Source organism: Bos mutus, chromosome 4 (genome assembly GCF_027580195.1).
Source record: "Bos mutus isolate GX-2022 chromosome 4, NWIPB_WYAK_1.1, whole genome shotgun sequence".
In the NCBI taxonomy this organism is placed as follows: Eukaryota; Metazoa; Chordata; class Mammalia; order Artiodactyla; family Bovidae; genus Bos; species Bos mutus.
In genome coordinates this window covers 113,826,538-113,852,631 of record NC_091620.1, presented here as the reverse complement: position 1 = coordinate 113,852,631, position 26,094 = coordinate 113,826,538, and the positions used below count along the sequence as shown (strand labels likewise).

At 45.8% G+C, this 26,094-nt stretch overlaps 1 protein-coding gene across 1 annotated transcript in view; it reads left to right on the top strand.

The window, feature by feature from the left end:
* The window catches only part of COBL (cordon-bleu WH2 repeat protein), a 299,100-nt gene that overhangs the window by 92,949 nt on the left and 180,057 nt on the right, over positions 1–26,094 (top strand). The window contains 3 exon segments of the mRNA XM_070369922.1: positions 12,677–12,880; positions 22,351–22,561; positions 25,182–25,410. Coding sequence (XP_070226023.1) covers positions 12,677–12,880; positions 22,351–22,561; positions 25,182–25,410 — 644 coding nt within the window.

The following is a 26,094-nucleotide window of genomic DNA, read 5'->3' as shown; positions in this document are numbered from 1 at the left end:
TGTGAAGACCATCATTTCCTACCCTGGTTGCCTCCCTTGTATTTTCTCCCCTCATTTCTAACAGTCCAAGTAGCCTATTTTCAGTGTTGTCTTTGGGGTCTGATGTCTGCGTTCCACTTTCTCCTGGAATTTCCTGGTCCCTGAAAGGGTAAAGAGAAGGATGCTGTTGGCCCTAGCAGAAGGCCCTCTTCTTACTGATGCCCAGAACTTGCCTGGGCTCCGCACACTCAGGCACTTGATATGTTTAAACTTCCATTGGATTTCCTGAGAAAACTATAGAATATATTTTGCAGAAGGGAAACCCTACCCACTACTGAAGTACATTTGCAAAAGAGAACTGGGCAACTGCTTTGGTCATGCCCACCCTCTTCAAGGCTCTTTCCTGGGCATGATCCAGTCCCTTCTCTGAAATCTGAATCTCAAAGTGGGTTCCTGAGTGGGGTCAGATGAAGAAAGAAGCAGGACCAGGGCCACCCCAGGGACATAAGCAGACACCATGGAAATAACGTGGGATACAGAGGGGCCTGGCTTTGAAACAGGCTGCCTGCCCTGAGTCTTCACTCTGAATCACGGTTCTCACTCTCACTCTGTGGCTGCTGACACTTGGTTGAAACCGCCAACATTCCATTTAGGTGTGAAAACTTAAACCTGTGATTTCAGTTTCTTATTGTCCACATGAATCTTTTGACTTTGAGAGGGTGACCATTCTTTACATCAAAACCATCTTCATTATTGCTTTTATTTATTTAAAAATGTTATCGGAGTATGGTTGATTCAAAATGCTGTGTTAGTTTCAAGTGTGCAGCAAAGTGATCAGTTACACATATATGTATGAAAGTAAAAGTGAAGTTGTACAGTTGTGTCCGACTCTTTGCGACCCCATGGACTGTAGCTCACCAGGCTCCTCTGTCCATGGGATTCTCCAGGCAAGAGTACTGGAGTGGGTTGCCGTTTCCTTCTCCAGGGGATCTTCCTGACCCAGGGTTTGAGCCCGGGTCTCCTGCACTGCTGGAAGACGCTATACCGTCTGAGCCACCATACCCACTCTTTTGCAGATTCTTTTCCCATGTAGGTCATTACAGAGTATTGAGTAGAGTTCCCTGTGCTATAGAGTAGATCCTTATTAGTTACCTATTTGTTTATATAATAGTCTGTATCTGGTAATCCCCATCTCCAATTTACCTCTCCCCCTCATTCCCCCTGGTAACCAAAAGTTTGTTTTCTGTATCTGTGAATCTATTTCTGTTTTGAGATAAGTTCATTTGTATCCTTTTTTTTAAGTCCACACATAATCGATATCCTGTATTTGTCTTTTTCTGTCCAACTTATTGCTTTTATTTTTAATGCAAATAACCAGAAGCCATTAATTTGATGGATTGATTTCATAATGTATCCAAACATGAAACTAAAAAGCAGTTAAATGAAATAGTCCTCATTGCCTGTTTAACCATGCACACAGCTAATTAAGGGCTCCCCAGGTGGCAAATTTGGAGGCACTTGACTTGGTTTGACGTCCCTTTGAGGTGCTTGACTTGGTTCCCTTTTGTCCTAAGGGAACCCAGTGGAACCTAAGGGAACCTAAGGACCCAGAGTCCTTATGGAGTGGGTCCTGGGCTACAGATACAGAACCTGAGTCTTGGCCATCACAACCGCACGCCCACCCCCACCCCACCCCACCCCCCCACACACACACCTGTGCCTTCGTGTCCTCACCTTTACCTCCAGCAGCGCAGCTCACAGACACCTGGGCACAAAAGGAACTACAGCATCCACCCCAGACCCGACTGGAGGCTGCTGGGGGCAGGACGCCCCCACTTTAGGGTGGGGTGTGGAGGAGGGGGAGCGCCACAGCTACCTTTGAGTGCGTCTTCTCAGGACTGTCTGCACACCTGTCTGTGTGCTTTTAGCGTGTTTCCATCAGACAACCCGGCACCCTCGTCCTCACCTCAGCCCGGCTGCTGACGCCTGGCATGCAGAGTCCTTGCCCACGTGGAGCTGTTCTAACAACAGCCGACTTCCCTTCAGTCCTGCTCACATGGATCTTCCTGCCCCTGATTCTTTCCAGCCCCTGTTCCTCTCTTGTTGTTTCTCTTGACAGTGGGATTTATCCTTTGGATCTGATGGTCAGCTGCCTTAAATTTGCACTTGTTCATGAACTTAGCCTCTCAGAGCTATGCATGCGTGTGTGCACATGTGTATGTGTGTGGTGTGTTGTGTATGCAGGTATGCATGTGGGGTGTGTGCACAGGTGTGCATGTGTGTGTGTGCATGTGTGAGTCACCTTGTGGGCAGAGTCTGATTTGTTCCTCATCGTTCATAGGAAATACTCAAAGTCCTCCTGCTCCATACTCCCCAGGTCCTCTGTACCCCAGCCTGTACTTATCCCCACACCTTACCACATGACAGATTCCTGAAATGGCCCTACATCCCAAGCCCTCCCTACCTTGGCGCCCTCAAAATTAACCTCCTTGCTGGGGACAGCCTCATGCCCACTTTTTCTTGCCACCTCTGTCTTATTTTTCTTATCACCACTCACAAATCATTTCCAGAAACATGGTGAACTCTGTCTAAATTGAGAGACCTGTGTAATCCTTGTAGAACACATCTTACCTTCCTTGCCCTTGTGGTTCTACCATCCTTCTTTCTGTGTCTCATGAGCTGATGTCCACCCTTGGGGACCACGAGCTTGTGGAGGGTAACTTCCAGCTGCAATTGTCAATCTTAGGATGGCCCTGGGATGTGATGGGGCCCCTAACTATTTGTCAGTGGATGACTGTCTTCCCAGACACATGTGGCATTGCTCATAGGAGAAGTTAAATCTAAGTGTGCAAAATGATGTTTGATGATGTCATAATTAAAACCCTGCTCTTCTGCCCCCTTCCTTTGATGCTTCCTTGAAACTGTGCTCCCCAGATCTCTGAATTCTTTACTGCAGTCAAGGCCCACTGGGAGGTGACTCAACGCAGCATCAGGTTTGGGAGGCTGGGTGGGGCCTTTGGAACACCCCCGGGCTCCTGGGCTGCTTCTGGTGGGGAGCGCCTGGCAGCCTCCAGCTGCTCCTTCCCTCGAGGTGAGCAGAGGCCTCCTCCAGCTGCTGGCAGGAGGAACCAGGTGCCACTGGAAGTGACCTGACCCAAGAACCAGGGCAGCTTGTGTCCAACTTTCTGCCTCTTCCAGCAGGAAGCAAACATCATGCTTGGAAAGGCTCTTGAGAGGGATGGGCGACTCCCTTCTGCCTGCAGCATCCACAGGTCTGTTTATCCCAAGCTGGCTTCACCAGTGGGCCAGGCCCAGGAGGAGCGGGTGTGCCTGGTTTGCTCTTTGGAATCCCTTTCAGGCGATGCTGTTCGCCCTGCTTCCTGCCCAGGCTGCCGCCAGGGTGCACAGGCAGGTATCGTACAGGCTTGTCATTCAGCTGAGCTGGCATCAGCATCACCGTCCATGGATAGTGACACAGAGCAGAGCACCTTGGACTCTGCTCAGGGAGTGGAGAGGCATGTGGACTTTCTCTTCTGAGACTGCAGCTGTGCTGCCCGGCTCCTCCATCCTGGCTGGGCGCTGGCTGAGGCCTGTGGAGTTAGGTTTTAACTCAGCTGTCTGGACCGGGCCCTGGGATTTGCACTCAGAGTCCAGACAGTGTTAGACACACAGCCCACACCATCTAGGATCGTCTGGCTTTAGGGGGAGCATCTGTGCCTCCTGCTTCAAGTTGAAGGGCTCTGAGTGTAAGAACCGGCTGACTGCAATCCCGCTGGTGTGGGAACTCGCAGGCCTGCTCCTGACGTTTAGGCAATAACTGTGTGATGATTTTAAGATATAACCGCTTGGAACTCTGGTTGATAACATTTGAGATGCCAGAATTTTTTTTTTTTTCATTTACTAAGTCCTTCCTGCCTGGGCACTCCCAGCTGCTTGTCTGGGAGGGAGCACTGGGAAGGTAAGTTGCTTGCTCAGTGACTCAGGCCCTGAAGAGCCCCCCAGGGGGCACCCAGGAGGGGCCAGGCCCTGAGTCCCGGCTTCAGCAGGGTCCTCAGACTGGGGCAAAAGCTCAGCCCTCTGACTGCCATCTGCTTGTAGACTCAGGCGGCCCCCACTGCCCAGCATCTGCACAGACTCTCCAGGGAGGAACCAGCTACTGGACCTGACCTTGGCTTCCCTGGACCAAGCGAGGGTCACTCAGGCTTGTGGGAAGAACAGGGGCCCCTGCTGGGTAGAGAAGGCTGGTGGTGCTGTGTTATGGGGAGATGCTGCTTACGATCGGAGGAGCCTGGGGCGTCCGTGCGCCTGGGCAGCTCCTGCTATTGAACTGGCCCATGGTCACTCCCTTGGACACACAAGCCCGAGGCGTTGTGCTGCTTCTGGGATGCAGGGGTTCAAAGAGGGAGGCTGCGGAGAGGTCTCATCGCTCTAACCCCTTCTCAGCCCCCTGCTCCCGGCAGGGCTCCCTCCCGTGGGTGGATCCAGCTTCTCCCCTTCCTTCCCTTCCTCTAAGGGGCCCGTGAGCCCCCACCGCGTCAGGTCCTACATCTTCTGCCTTGCCCTCCAGTGTGCTCAGCCAGAGAAGCTGCTCTTTGGCAGAGGGACACGAGAGGCAGAGACTGAGGGGTGCCCAAGAAAGAGAGTCTTGGCAGGAAGACTCACAAAGATGAGGATGCAAACTTCATTTTGTTATGATGAGATGTGGTCTTGTTAGGAGGTAATGGTCATGATTACATTGTGGTACAGTCACACAACATGAAATTGACCACTGTTTGGCCATGTGCGAGCATGCAGTTCAGGAATGTAAAGTGCTTTCACATTGTTGTCCAATCATCTCCAGAACTTTTTTTCATCTGGAACCATCTACCAAACTGGAACTCTGTTAAACAAAAACTCTGTAAACCCATTAAGTAAAACTGCCCGTCTCTCCCCATGGTAACCACCATTCTATTTTCTATCTCTATGAACTTGACTGCCCTGTGTTCCTTCTATAAGTGGAATCATGCCATCTGTGTCCTTCTGACTGGCATATTATTCACTTGCATAATGTCCTCAAGATTCATTCACCTTTTAACATGTGTCAGAATTTACTTCCTTTCAAAGGCTGGATAGTATTCCATAATGTGTATTTGCCACATTTTCATTTTCATTCATTTATTAATGAATTCACATTTCATTCATTTATTCATTCATCTGTTGACAGACTCTTGAGTTGTTTTCACCTTTTGGTTATTGTGAATAATGTTGCTCTGAACATGGGTATGCAAATAATCTCTTCAAGTCTTTATTTTCAGTTATTTTGGGGTATATACCCAGAACTGGGGTTGCTTGGTCATGTGCTAGTTCCAATTTTGATTTTTTGAGGAATCTCCAGACTGTTTTACACAGTGGCTTCACCAGTGTGCATTCCAGCCAACAGTGCACAGGGCTTTTAATTTCTCCACATCCTCACCGTCACTTCTTTTCTGTTGTTTGTTTTTTGATGTGGCCATCTTAACCCTGACTACTGCTTAGTTTAATTTTATATAATGGTGGTAGTTTGGGTCTATATTTTTCTATGATTTGGTCTATTAGAACTGGAGGTCCTACCATCCAGCTTTCAGTTTACCAACCTGGAAACTGAGGTTCAGGAAGGGGGGACTCCCCTGAGATAGCCCAGACCCAGACGGATACTCAGAACGACCCAAGAGGTGCTCTTTTCCGCTGCCTCCTGGTGTGGCCTCAGAGCTGGGTCACCCCTTTCCTCTGCCCGTTTGCGCTCCGGTTGTGCCATTGTCATCTTGAGCTCAACCCATCGAAAGTCTGTTTCTGGCCATCTCCAATGGCGAGTCCTCTGCTGGCCCGTGTGGAGCTCCATGCTGGAGTCTGGTTGCCGAGCAGTGTCCCCCACCGCAGAGCCCGCTGCCTCCCTGGCGGCCTTTCTGCCTGGCGTCCTCTCCCGTCCCACCTGGCCTCCACTTCGGCCCCCGTGCTGTGAACCTGGGGCTGGCACTGCCGCCTCCAGCCTTGTTTTTCCATCTGATGTGTGCCCAGATGCTGCCCCTCTCACCTGACTCCTCGCCTGTTCTCCCAAGTCCTCCGGGTCCCTACTGGCTGCAGGATCATCTGGATCCTTGGCAGTGTTCTTACCAGGAACTTCTTCCTGCAGCCGCCAGGCCCCTCCTCCAGACAAAACAGACATGAAACCACCCTGTGCTCCCTTCCACTTTATCAGTGACCTTGCAAAAGTCATTTAGGCACTCCCCAAATATCTGTGGGATACCTGTGCATTTAGAACCCATCTGAGCATGGTTTCTTCAGCTGTAAAATGAGAACTGGAGATCATATCCTTTAGAGTATGAGGATCAGATGAGGCAAAGTATATTTTTATTGTATTTATTTTCTGTTGCTATTGAAGCATAGTTGACTGATAATATCATGCTCCTTTCAGGTATACAGCATAGTGATTCATGCATGCATGCACTGAAGAAGGAAATGGCAACCCACTCCAGAATTCTTGCCTGGAGAATCCCAGGGACAGATGAGCCTGGTGGGCTGCTGGCTTCGGAGTCGCACAGGGAAAGGGGGACACAGCAGGCCGGTGCCCCTCAAAACTGTGTGTCTCTACCCAGGAGGACTTGGTGAGGAGCTCTATCGCGATGATTCAAGGGCAAGGTTGCAGACGTAGAGTGTGTGCAGGGCGTGCACTCCTTTAATCTGGCCTTAGGTGGTCTTTTGATGAGCTTCTCTCGTTTCCTTAATCTGGCCTCAGCTGGTCTTCTCTGGGGTGGAGAATGCCAGCATCTTCCATCTGTTGGGGAACTTGGTTTCATACAGAGCTCAACGATACTGTCCTGTGTCTCCCCTAATGCAGAGCCGGGACCTGCCCCAGCTGCATGTTGTTCATCGGCTGCTCCTCTGTGTCTCCATATCCCCTCGCTCCCTCCCTTCTCTGATTAGCAGCAGGCTGAATCTGCCCTTTGGAAATCAGGAACGGTCACGGAGGCTGGGGTCTGTTCCCTACAAACGAGAAGCAGGGGACACAGAAAAGATTCTGTGCTCAGGCCCTGTGGGGTCCTGCCTGTTGTCAGTTCCTCAAATCCACCTGCACCCCAGGCATTGCTCTTGGTGTGAAACTTTTTCATGTTCACTGCTGAAAATCTGCAGATGTTATTTCTGTGAAATAAAAAGACTCATAAAGTTATGAACAAATTAATATGTATTAACTGTATATTTTTCTATCGGATGCTTTCGCCAAGTAATACAAATTTGCAGGTAAAACCATATGCCATTTTCATGTTAAGACAAGGGCCTCTGTTCTCAAGAGATGTTGATTGTTAACGTAAACAAGCTCTGAGAGGCTCAGGTTTGATTGGTTCGCGGTGAGAGGTGAACACATTTTAAACTTCCCAGGTGCTTCTGCAGGCAGCTAGAGACCCCTGAGCTCAGCCGTGTGTGTCTGGAGGTCAGGAGCGCCTGGAGGATTCTCGGGAGACAGGATTTTGAGCTGTGTCTTCAAAGGAACAAAACCACCAGTCAGATGGTGAGGCAGAGCCATCAGTGATGTCCGTGCTTCTAGGATCGGAGATCTGAGACCCATCACCAACCGAGTGGGGGAGAGCAGAGAGGGGTCGGGACTGAGGGTTCGTGTGTTACTGAATCCAAGCTCGCTCTGCTTGCTCCACGACAGGCTGATGAATCTGAGAGATGAGATGATGAGGCCAGGAAGAGACTTTATTTGGAAAGCCAGCTGACTGAGAAGGTGGTAGGCTAGCGCCTCAGAATAACCATCTTATTAGGGTCTGGATGCCAGGTTTTTTTATAGAGAGAGAAAGAAGCAATGAGGAACTAAAGTCAAAAGGCAGAATAGAGAGGGAAAGGCAGTGGGGAAGTCAAGTGAAAGGGTCCTCAGTCTTGCACAGCATCTCCAAGGGAATGGCCAGCGTTTGGAAGGAGTGTGTTAATCCCACCTATTAGCAGGTAGGCAGGGACAACCATCTCTCCAGGAGTTGAACAAAGGCACTTTAGTTTACAGTCAAGCAGAGGGGCAGGGTCCTCCAGGCAAGGCATTGAGTATGATTATAATAATAAAAGCAATGGAAAGCAAGTCAAAGAAGCAGTTTCCAACATGAAATCAGAATTGGCTTCCTCCCTGCCACACTTGGAGAGCCCTGATTTTCGAGCTGTGGTTTGGATGTCCTGACAGCTGAAGGGGACAAGTCTGTGATAGCCTGAAGTCTAGGGGTCCAGATGGACACACTCAGCTGGGCTTTGTTCGAAGGTGTTCAGGGCCCAATCAGATCTTTGATTTTTGCTTTTTTTCTAAAAGAGTCAGAAATTCATTTTGTTCACCTGAAACGTTCTAGTGTTTTCAGTGTTGGCCAACTTGCATGTGTACACACGTGCACTCGCACACATGCACACTACAGCGTGCAGGATCTGTAGAATCCAGCACAGAAGCCTCTCTGGGCAGCTTTGTCATCATGCAGTCGGGTGCTGTGTGCAGAGCAAGGCAGGAAAGATGAAAGTCCCCATGGTCACACTCAGCACATGTTTGTGGAACGAAGGGTGGCGTGGCAGGAGAGTGGGGTGAAAAAGAGACTGCATTTGTGTAGACCTCGGTGATGAAGCCTTGGTTGGGTGGTGGCAAGAGGTGAAATTGGGGATGGGAGGGCTGACTCAGGGTAGTGGGGACATCATTTATCTGGGGAATCCTGGAGCAGTGGACATTGCTTCTGTCTTTTTTGCTCCCATCTCAGTGTTGGGTGAATGACCAAATGCCTCCTTTTCGACAGCATTCTTTGAAGGAGTTCAAGGCAGTTCTCTCTCTCTCTCTTTTTTTTTTTTAATTGAAATATAGTTGTGTTAGTTTCAGGTGTGAAAAGTGATTCAGTTATACATATATATATATATGTATATAATTTTTCCTTCCTGTTGTTGCTCAGTAGCTCAGTTGTGTCCAACTCTTTGTGACCCCATGGACTGCAGCATGCCAGGCTTCCCTGTCCCTTACCATCTCCCGGAGTTTGCTCAAACTCATGTCCATTGAGTTGATGATAGCATCCAACCATCTCATCCTCTGTTTCTTCCTTCTCCTTCTGCCCTCAATCTTTCCCAGCATCAGGGTCTTTTCCAGTGAGTTGGCTCTTTACATCAGGTGGCCAAAGTACTGGAGCTTCAACTTCAGCATCAGTCTTTCCAATGAATATTCAGGGTTGATTTCTTTTAGGATTGATTGGGTTGATCTCCTTGCTTATTACAACATATTGAGTAGAGTTCCCTGTGCTACACAGTATATCCTTGCTGTTTATCTATTTTATATAGCCTATCTCCCTGCCTTCACTTTTTCATCTGTAAAATGCCCCAATATCTGGTCTTCCTGATAGTGGTTGAAGAATGCACTGGTTAAATTTTCAGGCTCTGAAGCCAAATTGTCTGTAATCTGAGAAAGATGTACCTGTACTTCATATCTATAAAACAGGAATGGTAGTCCCTCCCTGGAGTGTTATTGTGAATAATAAATGAATTAACTATACACAGTCCTTAGGCTAGAGCAATATATGTTTGCTACTTTGTTTCTGTAAGTTTAAAGGGAAAAATATGCAATACATTAGAATAAAGCATAAAAATATGATGTAGGTCTAAGGTTTTTTCATAAGAAAAAAGAGAATTAATTTATACTTACTTGTCAGGTTAGAGGATGAGACCCAAGTGTCACTCCTAAGGTTTGTGTTAACCAGTGGCATGAATGGTGATGGTTTGAGGCCTCATCTGAACCCCACTTGCTGTTTTCCCCCATTTTAAGATTACCTCTTTCATTTTACAAGTAATATATAGAGAAGTGATACTATAGAAAACATTAGGAAATGCATAGGAATGAAAATAGCAAAACAAATGTCATGGTACCCGTCACCTGTATGTCATTGTTGCTAAATCTTTGCTCTGTCTTTCTAGACTGTTTTATGGTCTATTGCTATGTTTATTTCTCTTATAAACAGTATTTCTCAAAACAGTATTCTGAAGTTTGTTTTCCTAAAATGTCTGTATTTAACATTTTACAACATCAACTTATATGTTTAAAGTATTTTGCTTAACTTCTCCAGTTTTACCAGCACCATTTATTGAAAAGACTGTATTTTCTTCATTGATTATTCTTGCCTTTTTTGTTGTAGATTAACTGACCGTAGTTGTAGATTAACTGACTGTAGGTGTGTGGGTTCATTTCTGGGCTTTCTGTCCTGTACCACTGATCTAGAATTCTGTTTTTGTGCCAGTACCATATTGTTTTGTTTATTTATTTTTTTAATTATATTTTATTTTTAAACTTTACAATATTGTATTAGTTTTGCCAAATATCGAAATGAATCTGCCATAGGTATACCTGTGTTCCCCATCCTGAACCCTCCTCCCTCCTCCCTCCCCTGTTTTGTTTATTGTAGCTTTGCAGTATAGCCTAAAGTCAGGAAGCCTGATTCCTCAAGCTCTTGTTTATCTTTCTCAAAATTGCTTTGGCTATTCATGGTCTTTTGCATCCCCAAACAAATTTTAAAATTTATTGTTCTAGTTCTGTGGAAAATGCCACTAGCAATTTGATAAGAATTGCATTAAATATGTAGATTGCCTGCATTGAATCTGTAGATAGTATAGTCATTTGGACAGTATTCTTTTTAATTGGAGGATAATTGCTTTGTGAGCTTCCCCAGGGGCTCAGCAGTAAAGAATCTGCTTGCAACACAGGAGACATGGGTTCAATCCCTGGATGAGGAAGATCTCCTGAAGGAGGGTCTGGCAACCCACTTCAGTATTCTTGCTGGGAAAATCTCATGGACAGAGGAGCCTGGCAGGCTACAGTCCATGGGGTCACAAAGAGTCGGACGTAACTGAAGTGACTGAGGATACACACACACAATTGCTTTACAATGTTCTGTTGGTTTCTGCTACATAACATGAATCAGCCACAACTAATAGATATAGATATAGATATAGATATAGATATATGCCCTCCCTCTTGAGCCTCCCTCCTGCCTCTGCCCCATCCCACCCTCTAGTTGTCAGAGAACCCCAGGATGGGCTCCCTGTGTTATATGGCAGTGTTCGTTCTTCTTAATAACCTAAAATGAAAAAAGAACATACGTACGTATGACTGAAACACTTGGCTGTACCTGAAGCACATTATAAACCAGCTACAGCCCAATGTAAAATAAAATTAAAAGTAAAGTATATTTAAGCAATACCAGTATAACATTGTTTTTTACTGTCATTTATTGGAATTCCCTCTTTTTGACCTGCGGTTAGAATATCTTATATTTGTTTGCCTTTGTAAATTGTACTGAGCATCTTTGAACCTCCCACAATGCATTCTTGTGGGAATGTTTCTTTAGGATAAATATCTAGAAATGGAATTCTGATGTCTGGTGCTTTGAGACAGAATGCCCCGGCACATTGCTGTGCAGAAGTTAATCACTGAGGGCTCACATAGCCTCTTCATGGCTCCTCCATCTGGAGTCTGGAGGAGGGCAGATGGGAGAAGAGCGAGGTGGTTGGGACAAGGCCCTGGGTGTTCATGGGAAGGACTGATGTTGAAGCTGAAACTCCAATACTTTGGCCACCTGATGCAAAGAACTGACTCATTGGAAAAGACCCTGATGCTGGGAAAGATTGAGGGCAGAAGGAGAAGGGGACAACAGAGAATGAGGGTGTTAAAACATCATCAAAGCCCCTGCCTCAAAACTGCCACCTCTGTCCACAGTGCCCGTGCCTGTGGGTGTCAGTCTGGTGGATTTTCTGGATAATTTCGTTCATCTTAACGTAGTCCCATCACATTCTCAGTATCACGGACTCATAGATTCCAGATCTTCAGCTAATCATGGATCCAGAGCTGGGTCAGCGATTTCAGCTAGAGTGACATAGACCAGCTGGGAAGCCCCCTTAATTAGCTGGAATTTGTGACCCACTCAATGGTTCAGAAAGGACTGGTCCAAACAGATTCTTCCACACCAACCCATCCCAAGAGGGGAACACACTTTAGGCTGTTTCTTTCCAGGAATATGTACTTTCAAAATGAATTCTCCATAGGGAACAGACTGGTATCTGCCAAGGGGGAGGAGGAAGGGGGAAGGATGGAGTGGGTGGTCAGTACTAGCAGATATGTAAGCTTTTATGTGTAGAATGGATAACTATTGTGTAACACGGAACTATATTCAAATTCCTGTTGAATAATGAAAAAGAAGACGAAAACGAATGCATTCAATGTATGACTGAGCCTCGCTTTGCTGGTACAGCTGAAATTAACACAGCACTGTAAACCAACTCTACTTCAATTATAAAAACGTGCTCTCCACTCTGCTTAGTTGTCCATTTTCTCTTAGTGTTGAAGAGTGGCAATATATTGATTTTTTTATTGAAGTATATTTGATTTACAATGTTTCAGGTGCCCAGCAAAGTGATTAAGTTATACATACACACATGTTTTCTTTTTCAGATTATTTTGGCTTTAGGTTATTACAAGATATTGAACACAGTTCCCTGTGCTCTACAGTAGGTCCTTGTTGTAATATACTGATTTTTAAAAGTTCCTGTGACCCAGAAGGCCCTAAATAATTGCAAGAATGAACAATGAGGAGGAAGGGTCCTTAGAAACTGCTGGCTGTCAACAGCTTTGTTGACTTCAGGTCGGAAGCTGCCACCTAACTCATCCTTCCTCTTGCCGCCTTTCCAGGAGGAAGATGAAGGCTCGCGCTCCCCCGCCTCCTGGGAAGCCTGCCACCCCCAACTTGCACAGCGGACAGAGATCTCCTCGCAGAGCATCCCCCGGGCCCCCACAGAACCAGCTCAGCAGAAAGCATTCGCTGGACGACGGGGTGGTGGCCATGACCGTCGTGCTGCCCAGCGGGCTGGAGAAGAGAAGTGTGGTCAACGGGAGGTGAGGGCCCGGCCAGGGCCAGTGGGGGGAGGTGCCATAGTGCAGTGTGCAAGGCCTCGGGGTGTAAATCTGGGCCTAGGAACAACCTGCAGGGTCTCACCCTCCCGGCTGGGTGCCAGCAAGCTCAGCACACTCACCCTGATCCTGGGGGCTGCACAGCTCACTCCTGTTGGAGGTGGGCTCAGAGAGGAGGGCGGTCTCAGGCCTACAAGCCGACTCCAGGTAGGTGACTGCCACCTGGGGCAGGGCCAGCCCCGCAGGCCCTGACACAGCACAGCTGGGGACAACCCCTGAGGGACCATCCTCAGATCCACTTACAGACTGACTGTCAGAGGTGTGACTGCAACCACTTAGCAACGTTCCAGATGAAAACAGTACAAGCTTACATGAAGGGATACAGCCGGACGCATGGAGTTGACATTGACGGGAATCAATTTCCAAACCCTCGATTTCCACCTGAATCCTTACTGAGAGCTGATCTGCCTGTCAAGGTGCCTGTAGCCAAGGTCACACCCACCACTCAAGCTAAATTAGGGTTATGGCTAGGGTTAGGGTTGGAGAAGGCAATGGCACCCCACTCCAGCACTCTTGCCTGGAAAATCCCATAGATGCAGGAGCCTGGTGGGCCGCAATCCACGGGGTCGCTAAGAGTCGGACAAGACTCAGCAACTTCACTTTCACTTTTCACTTTCATGCATTGGAGAAGGAAATGGCAACCCACTCCAGTGTTCTTGCCTGGAGAATCCCAGGGACGGGGGTGCCTCGTGGGCTGCCATCTATGGGATTGCACAGAGTTGGACACGACTGAAGTGACTTAGCAGCAGCGGCAGCAGTAGGATTAGGTTTAGGGTTAGACCTGATCTCCCTATCAAAGTGCCTGTAGCCAAGGTCACAGACTGACTTGTTTCCCATCCCTTCTCAGCTGTAAAAGATACAATGAAAGCATTTATAATGTTCCAGAGTATTGATACTAATAGAATTTTAATAGTTTTTAATGCTAATAGTTTTTAATGCTAATCTTCCTGGAGAAGGAAATGGCAACCCACTCCAGTGTTCTTGCCTGGAGAATCCCAGGGATGGGGGAGCCTTGTGGGCTGCTGTCTGTGGGGTCGCACAGAGTTGGACACAACTGAAGCGACTGAGCAATGCTAATAGAATTCTGATATGATGTTTGATATTTATCAAAATGGATCATAATCACATTGTTTAATCATTTTTGTACTACTGTTATTAGCTCAATCTGTAATTTAAAAATTTAACAAAGTCACAGGAAACAATTCCATCTAAATGTTTATACACTTTATTATGTAGAATATTATAGAGTGATCAATTATAAAGACATTCAAGCACAAAAATATTTTTGTATGATTCTGAAACAAGAGTGAATGGGACTTGCATTTCTAGGAGACCAAGGGAGGTAAGAAATTATGTAAAATATTTAAATCTTCAAAAATCGTTTTCTGAGAATTTTAAAAATGGATAATGGATAACCACATCACTCTGGGTGTTTTTATTCTCATCGATACATTGAAAAGAGTGATATAACAGTTTTATGTTAAAATATTCTGATTCTACTTAAAATTGCATCCTTTGCAACTGCTTTAGTTTTATAAAGGAAATTTCAGGTAATGATTTACTGGAGCAAAGGGGTTCACAGGTTTTTAAAATTATTTTATGCACCGTGTACACAAAAATTTGAGGAACATTGCTCCTGGCCTTAATATTTTCCTAGGATACAACGTCTTTACCTCTAGGAGGTGATGCAAAACAGCTTTTCAAAGTGATACTATTGGGGAACACTAGGACATGGTCCTCTGCGGGGCCCTCCTTGTGGCTGCCTCCCAGCAGAAGGGCCCCGGAGCCAGAAGTTAAGACCCACATTGGATTCCTGTGGCCCAGCATCCATAGAAGGGAAGAGTTCCTGTGGGTAGGGTCATGCCAGAAATGCACAGGTTTCTGGAGTGTCTGTGTTTCTTCTTTTACAGAGTGACCTCTGTCCTAAGTGGACTTTTCTCACTGAAACTTGGGAAGCAGGCCATATTATCATAGGGTTAGGTGCATGTGAGCCAGGCTTCAGCAGTACATGAACCGTGAACTTTCAGATGTTCAAGTTGATTTTAGAAAAGGCAGAGGAAACAGAGATCAAGTTGCCAAGATCCGTTAGATTATAGAAAAAGCAAGAGAGTTCCAGAAAAACATCTATTTCTGCTTTATTGACTATGCCAAAGCCTTTGACTGTGTGGATCACAACAAACTGTGGAAAATTCTGAAAGAGATGGGAATACCAGACCACCTGACCTGCCTTTTGAGAAACCTATATGCAGGTCAGGAAGCAACAGTTAGAACTGGACATGGAACAGCACACTGGTTCCAAATAAGGAAAGGAGTATGTCAAGGCTGTATATTGTCACCCTGCTTATTTAACTTCTATGCAGAGTACATCATGAGAAACTCTGGGCTGGAGGAAGCACAAGCTGGAATCAGGATTGCCAGGAGAAATATCAATAACCTCAGATATGCAGATAACACCACCCTTATGGCAGAAAGCAAAGAAGAGCTAAAGAGCCTCTTGATGAAAGTGAAAGAGGAGATTGAAAAAGCTGGTTTAAAGCTCAACATTCAGAAAACTAAGATCATGGTATCTGGTTCCATCACTTCATGGCAAATAGATGGGGAAACAGTAGAAACAGTGATAGACTTTCTTTTTTGGGGCTCCAAAATCACTGCAGGTGGTGACTGCAGCCATGAAATTAAAAGACACTTTCTCCTTGGAAGGAAAGTTATGACCAATCTAGGTACCATATTAAAAAGCAGAGACATTACTTTGCCAACAAAGATCCATCTAGTCAAGGCTATGGTTTTTCCAGTGGTCATGTATGGATGTGAGAGTTGAAGCATAGAAAGCTGAGTGCCAAAGAATTGATGCTTTTGAACTGTGGTGTTGGAGAAGACTCTTGTGAGTCTCTTGGGCTGCAAGGAGATACAACCAATCCATCCTAAAAGAAATCAGTCCTGAATATTCATTGGAAGGACTGATGTTGAAGATGAAACTTCAATATTTTGGCCACCTGATGCAAAAAACTGATTCATTTGAAAAGACCCTGATGCTGGGAAAGATTGAATGCGGGAGGAGAAGGGGATGACAGAGGATGAGATGGTTGGATGCCATCACCGACTCAATGGACATGAGTTTGAGTAAACTCTGGGAGTTGGTGATGGTCAGGGAGGCCTGGTATGCTGCAGTCCAGGGGGTCCCAAAGAGTCGGACACAACTGAGCAACTGAACTGAACTTAATTTTATCAATGAATGTATTACGGTTTACTCACTATTATTATATTAATATTTGGGCTCAATTTCTAGTTATGTTTTAGCAAATCACTGTATTGAAGTATGATTAACCTATAAAAGCTGCCACATTGAATGTGTACGAGTTATTGAGTTTGTGAATAAGTGTACATGTGTGAAACCATGATTTCCATCAGTCTAGTTACATTTTTTTTTTTTTTTAAGAAAATGGACCCGCAGATCCTATCTTACATTACACACAGGTCTGGTTTTATAAATGCACAAGGAGAGACAGAATATCTGCTTGAAAACTAAAAACATTATTTTGAAAAATGTTTTCAAACTGAACATATTCCTCCAGTTTTATCTTTAGTTTTCATTTTCTTCCAAAGTAGAAGTTATCACGGTGCCATTTTGCAATGCAGCTATGAGAGCAGGTTCAGCCATAGAGATTAAGTATTAAAATAGATTCCTCTTTTCAGAGTAGTAGATACTTATCCCTTCCCCAGGTTTCTTGCAGCAGCCTGTGGGCTCCTTGAGCAGCTTGTAACTTGCTGACGCGGCAGCTTCTTGCTGCAGGAATTGGGTTTATGTTTCCTGCTCTTTAATAATATAAGAGTGGGCCAAAGTCACATCCTGACCCTCGCTGAAACCAGATCACCTAGCTATTTATCAGTGTGATTTCTCTCTTCATTTTATCAGAGAACATGCCCACCTTTTTGCAGGATAAGCAAGTTATTTATAATTTGCAGTTAGTACCTTAACCACACTATTCCCAAGCATGGAAGATTTTCACAAGGAAAGCACATTAGTACATGAGTCTGGTATATTCTGCATATGGCAGTGATTTTTCTTCGTCTTTTTTTAAAGTTTCCCTTGGATTTATTTTTTTTAATTTAAATTTATTTATTTTAATTAGAGGCTAATTTCTTTACAATATTGTATTGGTTTTGCCATACATCAACATGAATCCACCATGGGTTGGATTTAAAAACAGAGGTCCCAGTCTGTTCTTAGGTGAGACATGGGAACGGGTGTTCTGGAACTTTCTTAAGGAAGATGCTCTGGTAGGTACTCTTTTAGGAAGGGTGCTGTCAGCACTGCTCAGGGTCCCTGCTAGGAGAATGCTGGTCCCATCACTCTAACCGGAGGACAAGTAAAGAGAAGGTCTTGGAAGGGACAGTGCCCTTAGGCAAAAAGGGTGTTTCATAAATGGTGTCAAGCGTTCACATGTCAGGGCTGCGTCATCCTGATGTGGTCTGTTAACTCCTGTCCAGTTGGCATGCATGCCCCAGGGGCCTGGGACAGGAGAAGGCAGCATTCTCTTCTCAGAGCACAGAAAACCTCTCTCGGTGCTCAGAGCTGCGATTCTGCTGCTGCGGGCTGTCAGACCCCTTTTGTAATAACCGAGTTTACAACTCGGCATTGTCCCAGGCCTGCAGGTCCCAGGCCTTGTCAACAGCACAAGACTCCCGTGGAATAGGTATGGTCCTCAGTGCCTCTTCTGGAGAGAGCTCACCTGCGCCCAGGTGAAGGGGAAGGGGATCGAGCCAGCGCTGGTCTTCCCTCCTTGACTTGCCCGTCAAGGCGCGGGCCATGCCCCGCACAGAGAAAGGAAGGGAGCTGGCTTCTCTTCAGCACCAGGACATGAAGGGATGAAGCTGGGAAGGGCAGTTTTGGCACAGGGGACTCTGCCAGAGGAACATTTTCTATATAACAGGCTAACAGTCAGGTTTGGTTTAGTTTGATTTACATTTTTACTTAAAGAATATGCTTTTTTAAAAAGACTTTATTTTTCAGAGCAGTTTTAAGTTCACAGCAAAATTGGGAGGAAGGCAGTGATATTTCTCACGTACCCCTGTATATACCCGACTTCCCCTGCCGTCACATCTCTCACCAGAATGGTGCATCTCTTCTATCTGATGAACCAGCATACACATCGTTTCCCCTGAAGTCCACAGTTTACACCAGCGTTCACGCTCCATGCTGTACATTCTGTGGGTCTGGACAAATGTATCATGATGTGTCCACAATTATAGTATGATACAGAGTAACTTCATTGCCTTAAAAATCCTCCTGGAGAAAATTCCTGGGATATAAACCCTTATGTGACATTAACGGGAGGTGAATCTTATTGAATATATAATACATTTGATTATACTGGTCCTAATTCACCATTTTTAGTGACTACCTCCCAAATGTTTCTGCCTTATTAAGTCATTGCTTGTTTGAGCTAAATCTAAGAGAAGTTAAAAAAAAAGCACAATCTTTCTGTTGATGCAGAATGTCCTCAAGAGTTTCCAATTACTACTAAGTTTCTTTATGAGAATCTTTCCTACAAGGAAATAGCCTGGGGGGCTGATCATAAACTCTCAACTCCATGCTTACCCTGAGAAAAGGTGGGGATATTCTTTAATGAACCCATTATTTAATCTTTCACAGAAGATGCTGTTACTGTTTTGGATTTGGTGCTAAACCAATCATCCTAGGAGATAGTCTCCTTTTGTAGGAGACTGAACAGACTGGGATCCAAACAGACTGAAAAAATGAAAATGACCGTTTATTCATTATTGAACTCTTAGCTTCATGAAACACTGGGAAGAGGACATCCCAGCAAACAGAAGGAAATAAATAGCATTTGCAAAAGGACTAGTTTGTGTAAGAAGGGGAAAGTTTAGTGTTGCTGGAACCTGGATTGAGAAGGGAAGATGAGTGGACCTGGACTCAAGGGCCAGCCAGGTTCCAGGAGTCTCCTGGCCTGGCCATCCTGTGGCTCCACGTGCCACTAACAAGATTACATGTGCCACTGGGAGCACACAGTTCCACTCCAGTGCTGGGCAGGTCAAGAGAAAGCTGGTGCATCAGAGCATAAATGTAACTTACATGTAGGAAACAATAGTTTGTGCGTTAAAGGTAGCATGCAAACTTCACAAGTATTTTTTTAAAGAAGTATAGCCAGTTAACAATGTGGTGATAGTTTCAGGTGGGCAGTAAAGGGACTCAGTCATACATATACATGTATCCATTCTCCCCCAGATCACATGCCCTTTAAAAAACAAACACTGACAGGGAACTTTAAAGATTGCTGGGCTGTGTCCCAGGGCCCCCAGCGGGCTGGTTGAGCCAACTACTGAGTGAGAAACAGAAAGCAGCCTGCCCCCATGTGACCTGGACTCAGGAAGCTTTAGATTCTCACGGCACGTGACCTCCAAGAGAGAGGTTAGTGACATTGAGGTTGCGGTTAAGAAAAACACAAGTTTTCATGATTGGAACCCAACCAGAATGCACCCCTAGTTGCTGGGTGCTGCGGTGCCCTCTTCCTTCCCGGAGTCTTTCTCCAGGAGCACCAGAGACCCTGAAAGTCCTGGCTAGCCGTTTGGAGCTTGGGGGCTTTAAATGCCAGTTGACAGCCACTTTCACGGTGCACAACAGCCACCCCGTTTTCTGAGGACACTGTCCAGAAAAGCGTGGGGTAGAAAGTGGTAACTCAGATCACGCTTTACATGAGCCTGGGGAGGAATCACCTGAGTGGGAGGCCCTCCAGGAAACAAGAGAGGAACTGATGCTTTTGGACCCGTGTGCTTGTGTTCACCCCTGTACTGTGTATCCAGCTCCTTAAACGCGACCCAGATCAGTCTGCATTAGGCTGCCATGTCTGTCCGAGAGCCACAGGAAGAGGCCTGCAGGCCAGAGGGATCTCCCACGTCTGAGCGCCTCTCGCACCCCAAACCTCCCCACTTTCCTGCAAAAACCCTCTGGCCTGGCCTGAGTCCCAGCCCTCGGAAGCAACGCTGTGACCCTTGGCTGGTCCAGTTGAGTCAGTAATGGGCCCTGTGCTCCCAATTTCAGCACATGCCATGGACAGGGTGTGATGGTGCTGAATCTTATTATTATGGTTTTTTTTTTTTTTTTTTGCTTCCCCCTTCACCAAATTGAATGATAAATTTGAGGAAACAGATCTCCAGCACATAAAATTTTCTGCTTGGGAATCCCTCCCCTCCCCTCCCCCACAGGCGTTTTGTTGAGAATTGCTTCCACCCTAAAGTGTTCACAACACCCCTGCAGCTTTGTCATCAAGGATGACAGAAGAGCAAGAGCAGCTGGGTGGGTCCTGACCCACTGATCAGGACCAGGATCAGTAGAGGAGAGCCAGTCCACTGGTAGAGATGGGGGCACCCAACTCTTTATCCAGACAGAACCGAATACTACACCACTCTCCTGCTAGCACATGCCAGGATACATCCCAGATTCTGCTAGTACTAGAAGAGTTCATTCTGTGATGGAAAAGCCCCAGAGAGGCTCTGCACCCTTTCAGGACAAATTTGATCTTTCAGACATGTTACCAATTAGTGGATTCGAAGAACAGAAGGTTACATTAGTCACTTTGGTATTCTTTGTGGCTTATCATCTAAGATTAATTCAACCTTTTGTTTGAGAATTTGCCCATATTGGTTTATTTGGTGGCGTAGACCATGGATGTGGGCTTTCCTGGTGACTCGGATGGTAAAGAATCAGCCTGCAGTGCTGGAGACCTGGGTTCGATCCCTGGGTCAGGAAGATGCCCTGAAGAAGGGAATGGCTACCTAATCCAGTATTCTTGCCTGAAGAATTCCATGGACAGAGAAGCCTGGCAGGCTACAGGCCATGGGTTGCAAAGAGTCGGACTCGACTGAGCAACTAAGCACGGCATCACAGCCGACTGTGGGTGTAGCTTAGAGAGGTGAAGTGACAGTCGGCATCTTATGGGACCAGGGTGCCAACCCTGCCTCCACATCCCTCATGGAAGCCAGGGGAGAGTGGTCCCCAGCCGCCAGGATGACGAGAATGAGAGGGAGCAGTGCCATCTGCAGAGAATATGGCAACAATAATAGGTCATTATTATAGCATCCTTAGAACTCTCTTTTCTATGCTGACTTTTCAGTGGAAGTCTCTTTTTCATGGACTTCAGTGTCTTGAAGTCTTTGGTGATGTCGCTTCCTGTTTTGATGTATTAAGCTTATGAGAAAATGATGATTTTTTTTTCCGAGGCTAAGGGAATCCCAGCTGACAGCATCATTAGCCAGCATGCCCACCTTCATGGCCCTTGTGAGGGTCAGTGCTGCCCTGGCCCCACCAAGTGCCCTTTCAGAGTCCTGGGAGCCAGGGGCGCTGAGTCTCCTAGGTGTGACTCCAGGGTCTCCTGGCTAGAACATAGGCTGTCACCTAACTACCTCCTGAATAGTAGCTGGGAGTAAGTGTTGTCATGGAGATGGCTGTTAGATGTTTCGTGTCAGCAAGAACATTATTGATATTTTTGGTGAGTGAATGGGAAATGGGGTGCCTTGAAGCTTTGCCTGTGGTGTCAGCGTTCAGCGCCATAGCCCTCATGGTGCGTGACGACCAGATGGTGGCCAGCCTGTGCGTTCACAGGTGTACGCGAGTCCCCAGTCTGCACACCCTGTGTGCCAGACACCTGGAAAGCTCCACTATGACCTGAAATAATTGCTATGCCAAATCCTGGTTAAGAAATAGATCAGAAGACAAGACCTACACTTTTGTCAGGGGATTATGCCCCACTGCTCAGGAAATGTGTAGGAAAAGAGAGGTCAGCTTGAAATATAAAAGCATTCTGCCAGCTTAATATGAATGATGGAAATGAAATTTTCCATTCTTTGGGACAATCCACTCTTTTTTAGCTCCCTTAGTAAATAATGATCTGTGGTAGGAGACATAAAAGTTTTTGACATTTCAATAACGTAATTTTCATTTTCTTTGTCTTTAAAAAGCATAGTTTCTAGCTATAAAGAAAGCCATTGTCACCTTCAACTTAAAATTTTGCTGTTTAAGATACACTATATTTGCAAAGAATGAAAATTTTATATCTTGTGCCCAGAAGTTAATATTATCTGTGCTGATCTTACAGGATTGAGGTCAACATACTCATGAGCTTGCCTAGAAATGCAACTATTTTCCCAGCTGTTCTTATTTTGATGGTGTTTTCAGTACTGTGGTTTCTTAGTGTTGAATGTATTAAGATATCTCTGTAGAGTCATGAATGAGGAAATAACCAGCGGCTGTTTTCTTTCTTCATAAGGATGACCAGTTTGCTCCTCTACCCGCTGGTGCATTAGTCCTGACCTCTCTCAACCAGCAGAAGGGAGAGTGCAAACATTCCCCCTGACCATGGTTTGTTTCTCTCTTCCAGCCATGCGATGATGGACCTACTGGTTGAACTTTGCCTTCAGAACCACCTGAATCCCTCCAACCATGCCCTGGAGATCCGGTCTTCAGAAACCCAACAGCCTTTGAATTTTAAGCCAAATACTTTAGTTGGGACCTTGAATGTGCACACCGTATTTCTGAAAGAAAAAGTTCCTGAAGCGAAAGTTAAGCCTGATCCCCCTAAGGTGCCTGAGGTCAGTAGCATGGGAGTCCGTGTGTCATATAAGGATGTGTGCAGTTCCCTGGGAGCCAGGGTACTGCAGGTGTAGCAGAGGGGGCCACTGGGGTCTCTCCTGTCTAAATTACACATGCCATGGTTGAGGTTTCCACTTTCATGGTAGGCAAAGTTAGGCCCTAAACTGAGTTTTAGGAGACCTAAGTTCACAGCTTTGAATAATGCGCATTGTGTAACACTGCTCCTTTAGATGTCAAAAAAAGGACCCACTCTAGAGCAGAGTCATGCATCAACGCTTTCTGCAAAGATGGAAAGCTTTCTTTCCATCTTTTAATCAGGGGCTTTCTGCAAAGATAGAAATGGTCTATAACTCTGCTCCCTGTAAGCCAACAGCCCCCGATTACACATAGCTGCTGAGCATATGAAATGCAGCTAGTGTGATTGAAAAACTGAACTTTGCATTTCTTAAATTTAATTGAAATAACACAAATAGCCAATGACTACCCTACTGGACTAGTCCTAAAAGTTCCAGTAGAGTTCTGGAGGCCTTCCTGTCCATGGCAGAGATTGGAATATGTAGAAGATTCCAAGATCTTCTCTGAGAAATGAAATAGAAGGGGATTCCCATTTGAAAAATTGATGTTAGAAATACTTACTCCTTGTCCTTGGAGAATATTTTATGCATAGGTTTCAGGCTTTTGCATATTGATTAAAAATAACTTTATCTGCTTACGGTACTTTTTAATAAGGCTTTTATCCTTATCTCCAATGAAAAGCAATGCTATTTCATTCTTTTAGATTATTAAACTATCTCCTAAATTTCCTTATTTTTAAACACGATACTTTGGCTAACAGGTCATGTCCTCTACTGCTGCTGCTGCTGCTAAGTCACTTCAGTTGTGTCTGACTCTGTGCGACCCCATAGACGGCAACCCACCAGGCTCTCCCGTCCCTGGGATTCTCCAGGCAAGAACACTGGAGTGGGTTGCCATTTCCTTCTCCAATGCATGAAAGTGAAAAGTGAAAGTGAAGTCGCTCAGTCGTGTCCGACTCCTAGCAACCCCATGGACTGCAGCATACCAGGCTCCTCTGTCCATGGGATTTTCCAGGCAAGAGCACTGGAGTGGGGTGCCATTGCCTTCTCCGATGTCCTCTAGGTTTAGATAATTAATAACTTTTAATTGGTGCCATATCTAGGTGGCTCAGTGGCAAAGAATCTACCTGCCAATGCAGGAGACACAGGAGACTCAGACTCAATCCTTGGGTGGGGAAGATCCCCCAGAGAAGGAAATGGCAACCCGCTCCAGTATTCTTGCCTGGAAAATTCCACTGACAGAGGAGCCTGGTGGGCTACAGTCCATGGGGTTGCAGAGTTGGACACAATTGAGCAGGTACGCACACACACGCATCTTCTGAGTTTCCCCTAATTCTTCAATTAAAATCAATGTCCAAGGAAATTCCTTTTATATTCTGTGGCTTTTCTTACCTTCCTGAACCCTAGCTGCAAATTCCAGGGGCAGGTGAGCCCGGGGTTATATAGGAGTTCAAGTTGAGAAGCATGGAAAAGATTCATGGTTCCATCTTTCCTTCTAAAATTCGTTAAACCCTGGCCTCAGATTGGAAGGGAGTGACCTATGTCATTCAGTCGGTACTCCTCAGGATCTTAGAACAATGTGGTGACCAGTAAAGACCAAACAGAAGCTGACTGCATGAACCTCAGCCTACTACAGCTTTGATGGGCCACTCGATCTGTAGATGTTTATGATCAGCTTTAATCAAATTGATTTTTTTCTTTCTGATTATAATATCTATCAATATTATTATATGCCTATTATATTTACATGTCTCTATTTTTCTAGCTTAAATATATGTGTACAGTGCGTATTTATGAAAATTGATTTATATATTAACATTATAATATATATGAATATATTTATGTGAATATTTTAGCTTCTTAAATGAAAACTTGATATTGCAACCCCATAGACTGTAACACTCCAGGTTTCTCTGGCCATGGAATTCTCCAGGCAAGAATACTAGAGTGGGTAGGTATTCCTTTCTCCAGAGGATCTTCCCAACCCAGGGTCAAACCCAGGTCTCCTGCATTGTAGGCAGATTCTTTACCATCTGAGCCTATATATTTGTCTAGCTTAAATGTATGTGTGTACTCTCTATATATGAATATTAATTCATGTATCAACATGATACTAGATATGAATATATTTATCTGGGCATTTTAGCTTCTTTAACAAAAATTTGATGTTTTGTGATGTTTCTTTCCTTATCTTGGATTGTTCACCATAGATCCAAAGTATTTCCCTCTAGAGAATATATTAGTGCCTTGTGCTCAGGTCTGTTTAGAATCCTTGAAAGACAACGTATGTGTTAGATTCCAAATTGGGGTCCTCGCTGCTGACCATTTCCCCCTCTCACTAACAGTTTGTTCATTAGAAAAGAGACGGGAAGGTCAATTTATTGTTCTAGACATTTACCGTTCCCTATTCAATCTGCTGTTTCCCCCCACAACCAGTGACTTTTGGAAGAACTTGGTCCAAAGGACATATTGCCCTGCTCCATTGTAGTGTAAACAGAGCTGTGGGAAGATGTGCTTATGGAATTCTGCCTGCTGTGTTTTCCAGAAAACGGTGCGCCTAGTGGTGAATTACCTGCGCACGCAGAAGGCGGTGGTGCGTGTGAGCCCCGAGGTGCCCCTGCAGAGCATCCTCCCGGTCATCTGCGCCAAGTGTGAGGTCAGCCCAGAGCACGTGGTACTCCTCAGGGACAATGTGGCTGGTGAGGAGCTGGAGCTTTCCAAGTCCCTGAACGAGCTGGGGATAAAGGAGTTGTATGCCTGGGACAACAAGAGAGGTGAGGCCACCTTGGGTCTTTGATGCGGTGCCACTGACTCTGCCTGTGTGCCCTTATGCAGAGCGATGGGGACGCACGTTTGCAGGCATCTCCAATTGTGTCCAAACCAGAGCGGGAGTGGGTGGAAAGTAAAATACACAGATTGTAATTATACGTCTTCCCCCAAGTAGTGCGTGCTCAGTCGCTTTGGTCGTGTCCGACTCTTTGCGACCCTATGGCCTGTGGCTCAGAAGGCTCCTCTGTCCATGGGATTCTCCAGGAGTGGCTTCTGGAGTAGCTTCTCCAGTATTCTTCCTTCTCCATTTCCTCCAGTAGTGAGCATACCCATTACCGCTTGTCTCCTGTGAGCTTCCATGAAATATGTAAAGGGGAAAAATGAGAACACTAGGGATTTTGCTCTGAAAGAACTTCTCAGAAACCACAGGAGGTGAACCACCTTCTCCTGGACTTCCTTTTCAGTTGTCATTAAGTACTCCCAGGTCTCAAACATAGCTCGTGGTCGAGACCAGTCGCGAAATTCCTTCTCACTCAGTCACTTCAGGCGTGTCCAACTCTGCAACCCCATGGACTGTAGCCCTTCAGGCTCCTCTGTCCGTGGAATTTTCCAGGCAAAAATATTGGAGTGGGTAGCCGTTCCCTTCTCTAGTGGATCCTCCCAACCCAGGGATCAAACCTAGATCTCCT